General features: G+C 43.3%; 1 protein-coding gene across 1 annotated transcript; it reads right to left on the bottom strand.

Moving 5' to 3' along the window:
• Positions 1-1826: 1826 nt before the first annotated feature.
• On the bottom strand, positions 1827-14066 carry slc38a2 (solute carrier family 38 member 2). The gene is made up of 16 exons (XM_056367060.1): positions 13719-14066; positions 12369-12494; positions 12151-12232; positions 11936-12051; positions 9954-10027; positions 9766-9858; positions 9304-9379; positions 7395-7477; positions 7094-7152; positions 6461-6628; positions 6267-6346; positions 6012-6112; positions 4505-4629; positions 4259-4403; positions 4055-4152; positions 1827-3917 (listed from the first exon to the last, which is right to left on the bottom strand). Exons 2-16 carry the CDS (start codon positions 12491-12493, stop codon positions 3765-3767), a joined length of 1578 nt encoding a protein of 525 aa, XP_056223035.1. The 5' UTR covers position 12494; positions 13719-14066; the 3' UTR covers positions 1827-3764.
• Positions 14067-15486: the final 1420 nt, after the last annotated feature.

Below are 15486 nucleotides of genomic sequence, written 5' to 3'. Positions count from 1 at the left end.
CCGTGGTGTTTTCTCAATTCTTTTCCCAACAAACGCCTTTCACACTAGGGTTGGTGCGGTGATGTGTGCGTGTCCATTCAGGTCTCTCTCTCCCTTAAATTATCCATGGAAACAACTACCAGAGCGCTGTACACCCACGCAGGTCTCTTCAATCAACCTGGACCTCAGGGTGTCGGGCTGACGTTGGGTGGAGCTGCGCGGGGAATGACATGATGTTACCAGACTCCATGAACTAATAACAGCCTGTTTTTATGCAGAACAACATATTTTCTCAGTAGCTAATTTCTGTTCAAGCGTCCCAGTGAGCCAGCATGCGCACTACATCCAGGACTCTGAAAGTCAAGCAGCTAAACGGAATACAGCCATGTTTAACTTTGTTATTTACACCTGTGTTTATCCTACTGTGACGTGTCAAACTATAAAAACAGATGTAACACAGCTAACAGGAGAGTGGGGCGGGACGCCAGGCGACCACACAGTCGAGTGGGTTCACCATGGCTTTCACCAACCGCACAATGATTAAGGTCTACAATGATGACCATAGGCATGAGTATAATAATTTGTACATGTGCAGAATAGGTTGGCAGTATAAACCTCCCTGGCCTGGTCTTCTGCAAACACATGAAGTTGTATTTAGACTAAATGAACTATTTTCAGTCATTTTCAAGCAAGGCTGTCAGACGCGTTCTGGTTCCAGGTTCTCAAAACATGAGCATGTGACACCTCTGTCATATATGATAGATGAATGAATCTGTGGGGTTTTGGTCTGATGGTCACATTAAACAGTTTGGATGAATCACACACCCTGACTCTGGGAAATCGCAGCGGCTCACTGTCACTATGTTCTGAAAATCTGCAGCCACACAAAGATGTAATCTGAGAGCGCCACAAACGGAGCTGTGCTGTGCGCTCTGATGACCACTAGGGGGCAGTGTTGTCAAGAGAAAAGTGACTCATCCCAGAGGTAAGCGCTCCGGTCATGCTTGGTTAGATTTCCCTGTTCCTCTGAGGATAATTACAAATCCACAGTTCTGAGTAACTGTATAAATATTTCCTTTACACACTCAGAGAGGGAGAGGCCCGTGCTGAGGTGGAATATAAATCTGAAATCCACCTCACCAGACGTTTTAAAGTCTGTGTTAATAACTGTGTGATGGAGGACTTCATTAAGTAACGTCCAGAGCAGTTTTAACTTCATGTCCCATCAACCACAATTACACAGAGAAAAAGAAGCTGCCGCAGGATGAAGAAACATCAGCATTATGTTTCAGTTTATCTTGGATTTTAATTGGACATTAGTTCATGATCAGATGCAGAAGAGGAATAAAAAAAGCAGAGAGATTTCTTAAATATTAACGATACCTCTGTCATATCTGTACAGTATTAATGCTGGATGTATCTTTAATAGGTTGTAGCACTAATGTATAAGTTTAAATAAGGGGCCACAATGCTGTCTGAAAGGTTTAATGTGTGTTCAGGTAGAAGCTAAAAACTAGATCAAAACAATAAGGTGAGATCTATTTTTCTTTCCTCTTGGTAAGTGATTGATATTTTCTTTCAAAAACTCTAGTTCATATTCTTTAAAATCAAATGTATTTGGATTTTATTTCTCATTAATAAGGTTTAACAGTTAGCCGCCTCTGTTTAGGTTGACTGGCATTCTGACAACCACTCGACCAGTCATTTGAAGGTCACTGTCAACTGCATGATGGAGGACCTGGTGTAAGTCCACTAATGTGACCAGTTTGAACACCGTGTCCTCATAAACCACATTCACAGACAAGAAGAAGCTGACAAAGGACACAAAGAGCACCAGCAGCCCATGCTATAGATTATCTTTGATTTTAATCAGACATTAATTACAGGATATACATGGTGTTTCATTGAAACAAGAGTGTAACACTGGTGGGCAAAGCCCTCTTTGCTCCTGAGGTCAAGAGATGGCTGACGTACTCTCTCACCAAGACGTGCGTAAAGAACATTTTGCTAATCCGGGTTCGTGTTCAGGGGCCAAAAAGGAAAACGAGACTGCTGCCACTTTCTCCGCTGTTTCCACATGTAACATGGTTTTCACAGAATCAACACAGGAGGATAATTCAGGATAATTCAGTCAGAGTTAACAGTAGAAGCTCCGCTGCATCAGAGGAAATTCAATGTCACAGATTCACCAGCTTGGGCTTTTTCAATTTTTGTTTTACAGTTTCAATTCATTATTGTTTAAAAAAAAAAACAGAAAAAAAAAAAAAGTTAAAACAAAACAAAGCGTATATACAGTTGAACTCAGTAGATATATATACATATATATATACATACAATATTATATAAATATAGTAAAATAGATTAAATTACATTGATTTCACGGTTTTCCATAAATAGATGTTGGACAATAACAGTTTGGTGACGTGTTACGTTAGTGTTGGAAGCACAGTGCACCGTCAGATGACAGGCTCACGACTCGATGAGGATGTGGGTCCACGTCGAGCTTTCAAGTTCTTCATTGTGACACATTTTCGATAGCAGGAATCTGTGCAGCCATACTTAAAAAAAACACTCGTAATATTCTGACGGAGGCGTTCCTCAGCTAGTTGACATGTTTGGTTGTTGGTGTTACGGAGCACACCTGACTTCTAGTTTTTAGGTGTTTTTTTTTTTTTTTTGGTTTTTTTTTTGTGTTTTTCTTTTGTTTGCAAGTTTAACAGGTAAATTACAACCACTGCATGTGGTCAAATTCAAAGTATTCTCCCATAAAGAAAAAAATTTTCAGTTTCCCGCCACCCTTGGATGGGGAGGTGGAACTGAAGGCTCGGCGGCCTCCAGGTCTCGAAGCAGTAGTGTTGTCGCCGCGCACGCTATTCCAACAAGATCTTCAGCAGGTTTTTAAGAGTTAATACAGTTTCATTAGAGTCCTCTCGTGAGATACTCTGCAGCTCCCAGTGTCGGGTTTGAGAAGAAGGCAGGTTCTGTTGACTTACACTATGTTTTACAAGGAAAGCTGACACTATAAGCAAGGTCACAAAGCCTTGGTACGAATACTGAATAGGCGGTGTGTTAGGCCTCGCCTGTCAGAACTGACAAATCTGTTTTTTTTTTTCACAAGTGTGCTAAACAGTAAGTGCTTTCAATATACAAAGATGCTTTACAAATACATTTTTGGCAAAGTAAAAAAGGAAAAAAAAAAGGAAAAAAAAAGGAAAAGAAACAAATGTTGGAAGGAACTTAATTGTCCTTGAGGAGGATAAACGTTCAAGTCTGTTGCCTCTTGTCGACCTTTTTCGGGAGATTCACGTACTTTTCTCAGCAAGACTCCGAGGTCACAGCCACACTCACGCCAAACGCAACAACACCGTACCTGAGTGTAAGCTGCATTTTGAACTCTAAGACTATGTCATCTCTGTTATGAGGCACCTTCAAATATTTGTTTTCAGCTGTACCAATAACTACACAAAAAAAACATTAAAGAGTAAAAACGAGCAAAAACGACAATGAAAAAAAAAAAAAAAGCTACAATAAAAAGAAGAAAGCAAGTAAAACACCATCTTTGTGGCCTATAACAGCAAACTGTACAAAGTTTGGATACATTCTCTTGGAATGGCAATGGTCTGTTGCTCAGGAAGTCAAAGCCGAGCATCAAGTGAGTTCTTTGTGTTTTTCTTCTTTTACAATAGGTTTTTCGATCTTCGTTGGTTGCGTGGTCGTTAGCAGTCCAGTGCTGGAAGCGTCCCGCTCTCCCTCCTCCGGCAGGCTGCAGCAGGAGAGGCGGAGCTTTAGTGTCCGTTGGGGTGTGCGTCTGGGCTGGCTGTGGCGTCTGGGATGGCTGTGGCGTCTGGGCTGGCTGTGGCGTTGTGGATCCAGTCCAAGATGATGAGGGTCATGCTGCCGATCATGACCACGAGGCCGCACAGGAGGAAGAGGGTGGCCTGGAGAAGGAAAACAACCTCACATTTAGCTGATGTGTTCAAGCAGAGCGACTGATTCAAACTGTCAATTTGCTTTCCAGTTATTCGCTGACGTGTGTGTGTGTGTGTGTGACGTGTATTAAGAACCAACTCCTTACCCCGATCTTCTGCACAGACTTCATGGACTCCTTCTTCACCAGTTTGATGTAGAAAGCCGAGGGCAGGATGAAGATGAGCATGGCAGCAGCAGAGGCACCTGGGAGATGAAAGAAAAATGTCATTTTAGTCACAAGATTTTGTATCTGAGCAACTTTTTACATTTATTTTTATCATCGTACACATTAACACACACAAACACTCACCGATGAAGCCAAAGATGTCCCTGATGGTGGGCACAAAGATAACCAGGGCGTTGGTGCCAGCCAGCAGGACCACGGTGATGATGGAGTGGCGGATCCAGCTGAACTCCTTAGAGGAGGACAGGTGCTGGTTGATGGAGGTACGAATCTACACAGAGAGAGAGACAAAAAGAGAGGTTATCTGACATGACCCACTTAATTCTCCTGACTAATAGTCTAAGATCTGAGCTTGACTTCTTTGACACTCACAGGGAAGAGCACCACAGGGACGGTGAGGGTGACGGCGGTCAGCACGGCCAGACGGACGATCAGCAGGACCACATCAAACTGGTAGATTTTGGAGTAGGTGTGCAGCAGCTCAGGCTCCACGCGCACTGTGTGGAAAGACAAGAGAGACCTGTTAGAGCTGAAGTACTTCACAAACACAACAGGTAAAGACATACGTTAAAGGTCCCATATAGTAGAAAGGTGGATTTCCATGTGTAGTTTGATTATAAAGCAGGTCTCGGTCTTAAAACCAGCCGTCAGGACTTCTGTAACTTTGTGATGTCACAACAAAGCAGTCACCCTCTGAACCTGGAACCACCATCCAACCTTGCAGGATTTGGTTTCTCAGAGTGTTTACCTGAAATCTGCTATATGTTTATTCAATTACTCATAAAACAGTCAGCCAATCAGAAGAGAGGCTCAGAACCTCCTCTCTTCTGATTGGCTCACTGACCTGCTGTTTATAAAGCTCCAGAGAGAAGCCTGAGAGAGGAGATGTAAAACTACATTGAGGAGGTTTTTCGTTCTGAAGACCACAAATATATCTTTTTATGGATCAAGACTTTAAATAAAACACAGGAGAAGAGTAAATATGGACCTTTGATGTAAAGAGAGTTTTAAAAAAAAACGGCTGTAAAGCTGCCAGAACTGGAGATAGTGAGTTGGCTGATTGAAGTGATCCATAACACTTTTTTACTGTGTCTGTTATGAAAACGTGAAAGGTGCAAACATTACACCAGCTAAACATCAGCACAGAGAGCTGGTTGTTCTGCATATGCCACAACATAGTTTTCTAACATTTGTTCCCTCCATTTAAACATCAGTGTTGCAATCTATTCCACTCCCACACTTTCACCATGAGTGGCTCAACTTGGCTGGCGCCCTCTGTCTTGTCCTAAAGGCGGCAAACACCGCCCAAGCATGTTGGAACAAGAGTCACGATGATTTCTCAATCTGTACTCTCCCTGGCTTCGGACTTATTCACCGTCCCCACATCAGGTTTTGCCCTGTCAAGGCGGTTTGAGGAAGTCTATCGTGCTCTTGTATAACCGGTCTGATGTTCCAGGAACTTTACATTCGCTCCTGTCAAACAAACAGGAACGCAAAAATGCTGGCGCACTGTGCAGCGACAACAGGTGGATTTTTTCACAGTCTTACGTAACAGGCCTCGAGTCCTGTCCTGAGCATTTTGTCCTAGGAGGGTTACTCTGTATTTAGTTTGGACCTGGAGACTTCCTCCCTTAACTTTGAATGATTGATCCATTCTGACATTCAGTATTCAGGGACATTGACTGCTTGTAAACCCGCACCGCTTGGATTAACTCTTTGTTGCTTTCTGGTCAGTCTGTTCCACATGAGTTGAGGTTCTCCTTGCATTTACTGATTCATTTTTTGTTTAAATTTCAGTTACAGAATCAGCTAAACTCCCAAAACTCTTCAGCTAATAGATTCAGTGAACATATTTATATCAAACCCCCCCGAGACTTACGGTTGAAGGTCAGATATCCGAAGAGGGCGGCCAGCAGATACATGATGAACATGGCCAGGAAGGACACGTTGGCAACACCCTGCATCTTTCTGCGGGAACGGCTGTTTTAGGAGAGAGGAGGTGTGTTTCATTTAGACGCAAGCACACAGTAATCTTAGAGATAAATTTCTTGGGTTTTAAAATCGGGGAAAGCGCTGATAAGGAAGCAGCTGCGGTCGGTAGTTTGGGGGAACATGACGAAACGAAAGCACTCACTCTTTGAGCTCCTCGTACATCGGCAGGATGGCCGGGTGGCACACGAAGGCGAAGGTCAGGATGGGAACAGTATAGACAGTCTGGAAAAAACAACAACAACAAAAAAAAAGGCCGACACCCAAACATTACTAAACAGAACTAGCTTTTAGCACAAACTTAAATTCTCCAGATGTTTGCATGTCAAAGAGCTGCACCTGCGAGTTGTAGACAAAGTATTTCGGCGTGCACGCGTCCTCGCTGTAGTCCACGGCGCTGTTGTTGGGGTGGGACAAGGTCGTGTTCAGCAACTTGCTCATGGTTTCATTCAAAGCGCTGACGTTTTCAGGCAGAGGGCAAGGGATCTGGAACTTCTTGATGATCACCTGGAAGGACAAGGCGGGGTTTTATGAGTTTTTTTGGCTTGAAATTGAGTAACTCCTTAAGTCTGTCTGGTTGAAAAGTTTTTGAAATCCTCATGGGAAATAAATAACTTTCACTGAGACCAGGCTACTGTGAGAAATCAGGTGAAAAAACAGTCAGGATCCCCAAATCCAATTTTAAAATACACCAAAGATGCAGCCACATTTCAGTTTCACTATTTCACTTTGTTGTGTTTCAGTGTTTTGTGACATTGGCTTCCTGCATTTCCCATTACTGGAATCCTGCTCTTCCATGTGGGGAGGAGGGGAGCGACAGATTTCATGGAAAAACTCAAATGTTCTCTCTGACTAAGACTCATCTGGCACAACAGGATGCTTCAGAGAGGGTGTGTGTGTGTGTGTGTGTGTGTGTGTGTGTGTGTGTGTGTGCGTGTGTGTGGAATGAGGAAACTGGTAGGCTGTACTCACCACGATCACGAAAAACACCATGCAGAGCAGGGAGAGACCACTGGTGTAACCAAGGTAACCTGGGGGGGTGGGGGGGGTGGGGGGGGTGGTGGAAAAAAACAAACATGAGCTACCGATTTTACGACAGGCTTTGGCTTTAAAGCTGTGGTATTTTTTTTCCACTTCACTTCAAGCTGTGAACATTTTTGGACCCTTTTTATTTTTTTGAAGTCGGCCACACGTGTGAATGTGTCACCAACTCACCAAACCCTGTTTAGAAATACATCCGACTTTTTAGCACACAGACGGACGCACGGCTTACCCAAGTTCCTGAGCAGGGAGAGGGGCAAGATGATGGTGAACGTCACCAGCAGCACCAGGTAGTTTCCGTTAGTGTACCACTCCCTGAAACACAAGAGACAACATGTATGATGTTACTGTCAGAAGTTATTAATGAATGAAACAGTTAACTAATGAGCACCAGTCTCTGTGTAACTGAACTGAATGTATCATCAGGATAATGACCAGCTTTACACATTAAGTTCAGTTTGCTTGTCAGAAAAGCTGTTATAGGATCCAGGATCCTTTTACTGGAGACTACTTCTTTACTTTATTGACAATATATGCAACTTTTCTTTATTGCAGTTGATTCATCTGCCTTTTCTAGATGGGATGATCTGAGTAACCAGCTTCCACAGTAAACTAATTAGCTCTAAAACTGACAGCTCTGTGCATTAACTCCACCTTCCTGTCAGACCGCTCTTGATTTTTCTGCAGCTCCAGGTCCGATCAAACCTCTCAGCTGCTGCTCTGACACGCAGCTCAGAGCTTCACATCTACATATCAGCTGACACTAACCGCCCTGTGCACGATGAATGCACCACTCACAAAAATAGATGTAACAAAGCCGCACTGACGACGCGAACCACATCAATTTTTGAAACTTGAAGCGAGGTCGCAGTGAGCTCATCCCCCGCGCTCTGTCTCGATGCGGCACCGGCTGCATCCTCTAAATGGGCTCTTTGAAGGGCCACGTGAAGAGACTGAGCACTGTCCGTCCCTTTAAAACATCCAGACCCCCCCCCCCCCCCCACCGCTCCTCCCGCCCATTATCCCTCCTCTGCTACACAACAGAAGGACAAAGACGCTGCTTCCCCTTCGCTGACTGTCAGCACTTGAAAAACAACCGGCAGCCATTTTGCTCGATGTGCCTCTTCACCTCGAGTGCCAGTCACTTCTGCTCTTTGTCACACCTCATCTAAAATAAATCTTTTTTTTTTCCAACTTTCCGACACATCAGTGCTTTCACTGAGTTGCCAAGTGCTCGGTGTCTTGACTCTACAAACACTCCTTTTTGGGATGTGTAAGCCCGTCTGTATTGACATTGGTTGAAGGCTTAGTGCTGCAAAACTGCTTGACAAATGCTCTATTGGTGAGATCTGAATCGCCACCAAAACTGAATCAATTGTTCTTTGGCCAGAGGCCGATCTGGCGGGTCTGCCCACCACTTTCTTGGAAATTAGTTTCGACTTGATGGTGAGTTCAGAACCTCCATTGCAGGGTCATAAATTTTTAATTTGCCACCAATATTTCAATCTGTGTTCAGCTGTGTGGGAAAAAAATACGACACCAATATTCAAGAGTGAAGAGGAAGTCTGTGTTTCATTTACATCACGCATAATAGTTTTCTTTAAATGTATGTATTCTGTACTAAATACTGCAGGATTTTTCATTTACAATGAATCAGTACTGTAGGGAAAGTATCAAAGCGCTCAGTCCACAGAGAAATGCACACAGCCTGTATTCAGAAACTGAGCCTTAAAACCAGCTGACAGGACTTCTGTGACTTTGTGATGTCACAACATCACATCAGATTTGGTTTCTCTGAGTGTTTACCTGAAATCTGCTATATTTTTTAATAGATCTCAAAGAAAACAGTCAGCCAACCAATCTCTTCTGATTGGCTCACCGACCTGTTGTTACTAGAGCTCCAGAGAGAAGCCTGAGAGAGGAGATGTAAAACTACATTGAGATGATTTTTGGTTCTTAAAACCACAAATATATCTTCTTATGGCTCAACACTTCAAATACACTTCAAGTGTAAAATATGGGACCTTTAAGATATGATAGCCTTTGGGATACTTTGATGACACTGACTGTGTACAGGACACCTGTATCAACTTTTCAAGACCCGAAGGTGGTCACATGTGCTTATATATCTGGATACTCACCCATTGCTGGTTCCCAGAAAGGCCTGGATGACGATGGGCAGCTCGTATTTGACGATATAGAGGTAGCTTGACATGGCTGTGAAGAGGTTAAAAACTGGAGTCAGTACATTTTCCTGTGAAGTCAGCCAAGTCATGTCCATGTAAGGGACTCCACTACAAAAATAGAGATGTCTGATATTCGGTGACGGGCAGAGTTTTCCATAGGAAAGAGAAAAAGTTTGACACATGCTTGTCGAATGACTCATGTTTCTACTGGACATTACTCGACATTCCAGAAACACATGCCGGTTTCCATCAGCCAAGATTTCTGTTTTTCTTTCTTTTTTTCCCCCCATCCTCTTAGTTTAGATACAGAGTAACAGTGTTCAGTTTGTGGAATAGACTCATGGTGGATAAATATAGAAAAGTAGTTCAATAATAGTTACACAACACTTATTCCTCTGCTGCTAAAATGCCTCTTACCTCCAATGTTCTGCATGGTGATGGAGAAGGAAGCGGCGAGTTTCCCTGGCAACCCGAAGGCTTTGTAACCCAGCTGCTCGTACACCAGTGCACCTTTGAAGAGGGAAATGAAGATTTGGTATTTTTTAAAACAAAACTTAATGAAGTCACTGGGGATCTTTGTGCTCACAACTGTCCGACAGACTCACCTCCTTCATTGGCCGTCTTCAGCAGCAAGTGGACAGAATACAAGGAGAAGATGGCAACGGCCATGAGGAGAATCCTGTAAACAGAGGAGAGGGATCTTTAGCTAAATGTTGACCAGGGACCAAGACGGAAATTATGAGGACATAAAAAGAAAAATCAGAAACAAACTGGTGTTGATCGGTGCTGAAGTGCTGCGCTGTGACATGTGCCTACACTCAGCATGGGACTTTAAAGGCCAATTCAATGACGTGTAATGACTCAAATCTTATTTCTCTTGAGAGAATCTCCCGGTTGGATGAGATGATTTCGCCAAACCAGAAGACGAGCGTTCAATGAATGATTTCCCCAAATGACTCATTGTGAGAAAAGAGGTCAGCAATCAGGCGATTTTTAAACCTGTTGCCTTTGAGACTCAAGAGTCTGCACATTTTCATCATCTGCTGCAGTGAAAACCTGCCTTTTCTCACATTTTCACGGCCTGATCAGCAAAGACCTTGAAGGCAGCATCAGTCTGGAGGTCGTGTTAGTTGCGAGCAGCATCAGCGGGGTTGAAGAGGATGAAAGGTTTCCCTGTATGGGATCCTCTTAGCACCCTTGGGACGCTGCAGCGCCAGCACTGTGTGCCTGGGGGGGGGGGTATTAATAGTCCAGGTGAAAATTAATCTCCAGGCCATTCCAGACCCGACGCAGCGTTTCCCCTCGGCATGTGACCGTCCAGCTGCTTTGAGTCTTTGGGTAGCTGACATCATAATTGTTCCTATCTTATCACTTTATACACCACCACTAAACAAATATATGCTTTGGCCGACCTTTTATGGGGAGTGAGTTTGTTCTTGTTTTGTTTTTTGTAATTGTAATGGCTGATGCGAAGAGCTCCAGACATGTGTTTCAAAACTCAAAGAAAGCAGCTATCATCCATTAATCAGTGATAAAGAGCCGCTTGGAAAACTTCCAGCTACTTCAGCAATTTAGTAGCTATTTGGTTTTTTTTGTTTTTTTTTTTTTGTAATCCCCAACCTCCTGCTGATGTAGGGCTCTGATTGGCCGACAGTAAACCAGGCTCTGCTCCATTCATGATCTCCTGCGAGCGTACTCTCTGTTTACGTAACTCTGGCCCAAATGCAGCAGGATTAACTCGGCTAAGCTGCCACTCCGGCCGCTCCTCCCGTGTTTGCAAACTGACATGCAACAGCCATTTGGCGGCACCGGGAGCCGACGCTGAGTAAGAATTTGATTTCTGGCTGCGGAGTGCTTCAGGCTGGATGTCAGAGCTGATTGGGGATCAGTGCTGTGAGGTGCTGTCTGTGTGGTAGTGAAACACTTGGCCTCCTCAGATGTGTGTAGTCTAAGAAAAACTATTCCTCATTATGTTCTTAGAAATGCAGGCACCAACATGAACTGACACGATGGTGAAAAAGGGGAAAGTGTAATGGTTAACACAGGTTCTAAAAGTGATAGAAAATATTCAGACCTCATGATGACCAACAGAGGAAGCTCTCATAAAAACCCATCATTTGCCCTTAAGTGAACTTTCCTTTTTTCCCACTCTCTCCAGTTCTTATCTACAGCAAACATGATAGTGAGTACTTCAACTGTGGTGACGACCATCTATAAACTTTCGACCCCTGTGTAATCTACGGCTCAGGGTTGAGCGGCTGCAGAACACACACACACAGTACGGGCGGGAAAAGCTTGCCCTGCAAAGCTGGAGCACATCATGAGCTGCGACCTTGATGCAACAGACAAAACCACACCTGCCTGTGCAGACGCTTGATTATGAAACAACAGCACTCCTGCATCAAGTGCTGCCTTTCCTACACTACGCAGTTCTTCCTTTGATGCTGGTAATTGTTTTACTTTTCTTGCCGTTATAACCAATTCATTTTTTTTTTTACCTCTGCATGTAAAATTAAAAAAACACCTTCAAAGTGGAAAACAACCCAAATTAATAGCCTACTTAATATATGGTAGAATAAAAACTTACACAAATAGGGCAATGCCAGTGTTGGCCATTGCGTAGGACAGACCCAGGATGCCACTGCCCATGATGGCGTTGCCCAGGTTGAAGACGGACATGCCAAAGGAAGCGTTGCCCTGGTGCTGTGGAGGAAATAAAAAATCAAACAGTTAGGAAATTGTGAAAAATGACATTTAAGTTTAAAGGAGAAAAGTGTGTAGGAGGATAAGAGGAGCTCTTACATATTCAGTTTCATACTTCTTCTTCCCCAGGTTATGCTCTGGGAGGAACTTCTGACTCTCTGCGTCGATATCAGAGCATTGGCTTTAAGAGGAAACAGGAAAGAAAAGAATTGAATGCAGTGTAGGTGAACAGGATGTTCAGTGTCCACTCCAGAAAAGGAAAAAAAAATGTTTATGCTGTTTTGTGTATTTAGATGTATTTATTTAGCTGGCCTCACCTGTCCAGTGGAACCTTCTTCGTAGAGTCCTGGAAAGTGTATTCAGTGCTGTTGGAGCTGCTGTTGTCCTCCTCAGGAGACATGTTCAAGAAGTTCATCTCAGTTTTGGCAGCAGGTTGTTTCATACTAAAGAAACAAAAACAGATAATTTTTTATTTTTTAATATTCATTTCTAGGCATTTCTTCTACCTGCGTCACGTCCTCCCAGCACAGCCCGTTTATTTCTAGCTGTGCGCGTTCACGTCCCTTTAAAATAATCAATATTATAGTGAGCGGGCGCGCGACTCCAGGTCATGTGACTACTTTGTAGGAAGGAGGGGGGAAGAGGAGGAGGGGGGGGGGGGGTGACGCACCGGCAGTGGAAAAATACCAGACCGGCAACCTCATCCACCCGACATCTCCTCAGCCGCGCTGTATGACAAAAAAACCGCAGCACGCGCCGCTCACTTTGCGCACATTTCCCTCTGAAATCAGTTAAAAAAGAAAACGCACTATGATAGCGTCTTTTTCCACATATTAAACCTCCTGTAGCTTTTTAATGAAGCAGAGTGAGGTGACATGAAGGCAAAGCTTCATGTCATATAATAAATCTTGACAGTTATCACGTTATTAATTATCACTGGCAGTGAAGTGTGCACATGTGGATCCACGCTGAGCCCAAAAGGCGCAACGACCAGATCCTGTTAATGGCATTATTTCCACGTCCGGCTCCGATGGAAACAATGGCACGTGTTGTCCCTTTATGGGCATGGCTCTCCATTTTGCGCAGAGGCTCTGATTCATACTCAGGTTATGATTAGAGGCTTTTCAACATACACACATTCAAAAACACACACACATACACAAACACGAGACACTTTAACATGTCTTTCTTTTCACTCTCCTTGTCTTTACCTATCCACGAGGCAGTGACAGCCCAGTGCCAGCACCAGACACGAGTCCAGCACTGCAGCATCACTGTCACACCAGCTTCATTATTTATTTATTTGGACCAGGACTGACCTGGTAAGAAATGACGCCTCAGGCCTCAAAGAAAAGACAGTTCTGGCCTTTTTTCCCCTTTTAGATTGAGATCCACACAACTAACATGACAGTAAATGGGTTTAATACTGACTAATTAGCCCAAAAGAGCCAGTGACACTTTCACTACTTTTAATGAAATGAGATTCAGAATACAACCAAAGACAGGCAGTGAGTTGATTCAGTACAAATAGAAAATATAAAAGTGTAAAATCTAAATAACATCTTAAATCTCACAGTTTCTTTTTTTTTTTTTTAGAGGCTGTGCCGCCTACATCCGGGAGGTGATTTGCGGCTGTCAGTAAATGATGAAGATGCCGGCAGTCTTACCTTTCGAAGATGTGGCAGGAGGCCTGTAAAATCCTTTTCGGTGGAAAAAGAAACAGCAAATGTCCGGACGATTTCTTCACAAAAAAAAACCTTCTGATCCTTGAGAGTGTTTAAGGTTGAATATGAATACAATGAGGGTTGAATGGAAAGGCCTGTTATCAAACAGGATCTGAGTCAAAACACTGGCTGACACAGTTCAAGTAATAAAAACAGACAGTGTTAGAATAAAACCGACCGACGCGTAAACGCAAAGAATTTAGATTTAGTCACATTAAACCAAAATTCCCAGAGATGCGGTGCGCTCGGAAACAAGACGCTGTTCTGCTGGAGGAGGGGTGGGGACTCAGCCTTTATAAAGATGAGCATTGCATCAGCCCTTTGGATGGAAGGAGGAGGGGTGAGTGTGAGGGACGACGAAAAAAGGAGTGGCTTGACTTTTCTTTTTTTTTCTTTTTTTTTTTTTTACACACACACAGCGGAGACGTGGGTTTGTATACAAACACAGCGGTGACCCAGAGACGGGAGAACCTCAGGAACCCTGCAGAACGTCTTACAAGAGGTTCTGTAGAGGAGGTCGCGTGCCGTTAGAACAAGCGGCCGGGCAGAGTGTGACCAGCTGAAGCTCATACACATGAGAGAGAGCGACAGTGAAGCGGAAGCGGTGTCTCCCCTCACACCTCCGGGCAGCACTCTGTCCCTTCAAGGCTCTGTACATGTTGCCTGTTTGAATCCATCCTGTAACTTACTGCCCACTTGTGGGCGCAGCAGGTCAGTGTCTTCCGACGAAAGGTTGACGACCAGCCTATTGATCATTTATCAATATTCATGTATCATTTATCATTTCTGTCATGTCCTGTTGACAAAGGCTCGTGCTTGTCAAGCAGAAAGGGGAGCGGCATTTTTTGGATATTTGCGCATGCGCATTGTGGATTATCTTGGGCTCTCTCAGTACCTCAGACCACGCCCATTTTCAGCAGGGTCAGTTATGATTGGCTGTGCGGTACCACTTCTTCTCCACTTTGCACCTTTTCTGGCCATAGTGGTTATTTTCCACTGAAACAGAGTCTCTGCAGATGAATACATGTGCTAAAGATGAATGATACACTTTTTTTTTTTTGACTTTCAAAATTTCAACAAAAGTTGTAAACTTAAAAAGGATTATTATCACACATATTTGCATCACATTAAAAAAATCTAATAAAAATAAAATCGAAAAACACAAGACTGATGTTTATTTACACTGTACAATTATGTCTAATGTAACATATACAGTAGACAGAAGTTCATTTAATATTTTCTGTTTAATTAGGACACTTGAATGTGGGGAACCCACATTACACAAACATTACACACACACATTACACGCACACATATACACACACACACACACACATACACTCATGCTGGAGCACCCGTGGATCTCTTTGGAGGAGGGAAAAGTTATCTGGTTGGCTCAGTTTGCCCCTTTCCCACCACAAGTCTGATCTGGATAAGCAGCTCGAAAATGGATTGATGGATCTTATTATGTCACTTAATCATGACGAATATCATCATCATTTCCCTTCATTAATCACAGATAATGACGTTGTTTTGAGGGGGAGTCATAGTATGAGCATCAAGACTAAAATTAACATTTAAGTGTCAGTTGCTCAATTTGTTCATGTTTACATGAGCTAAAAGTCTAAAAGGATCCAGGAAAGTATAACAGTTCAAATAAACAATAGAAAATACTACAATAATACAATGTAAGATCAAGACAATATAAGGT

Source organism: Seriola aureovittata, chromosome 22 (genome assembly GCF_021018895.1).
Source record: "Seriola aureovittata isolate HTS-2021-v1 ecotype China chromosome 22, ASM2101889v1, whole genome shotgun sequence".
Classification (NCBI taxonomy): domain Eukaryota; kingdom Metazoa; phylum Chordata; class Actinopteri; order Carangiformes; family Carangidae; genus Seriola; species Seriola aureovittata.
Note: the sequence above shows the minus strand (reverse complement) of the source record. Positions and strands in the feature narration are given on the sequence as shown.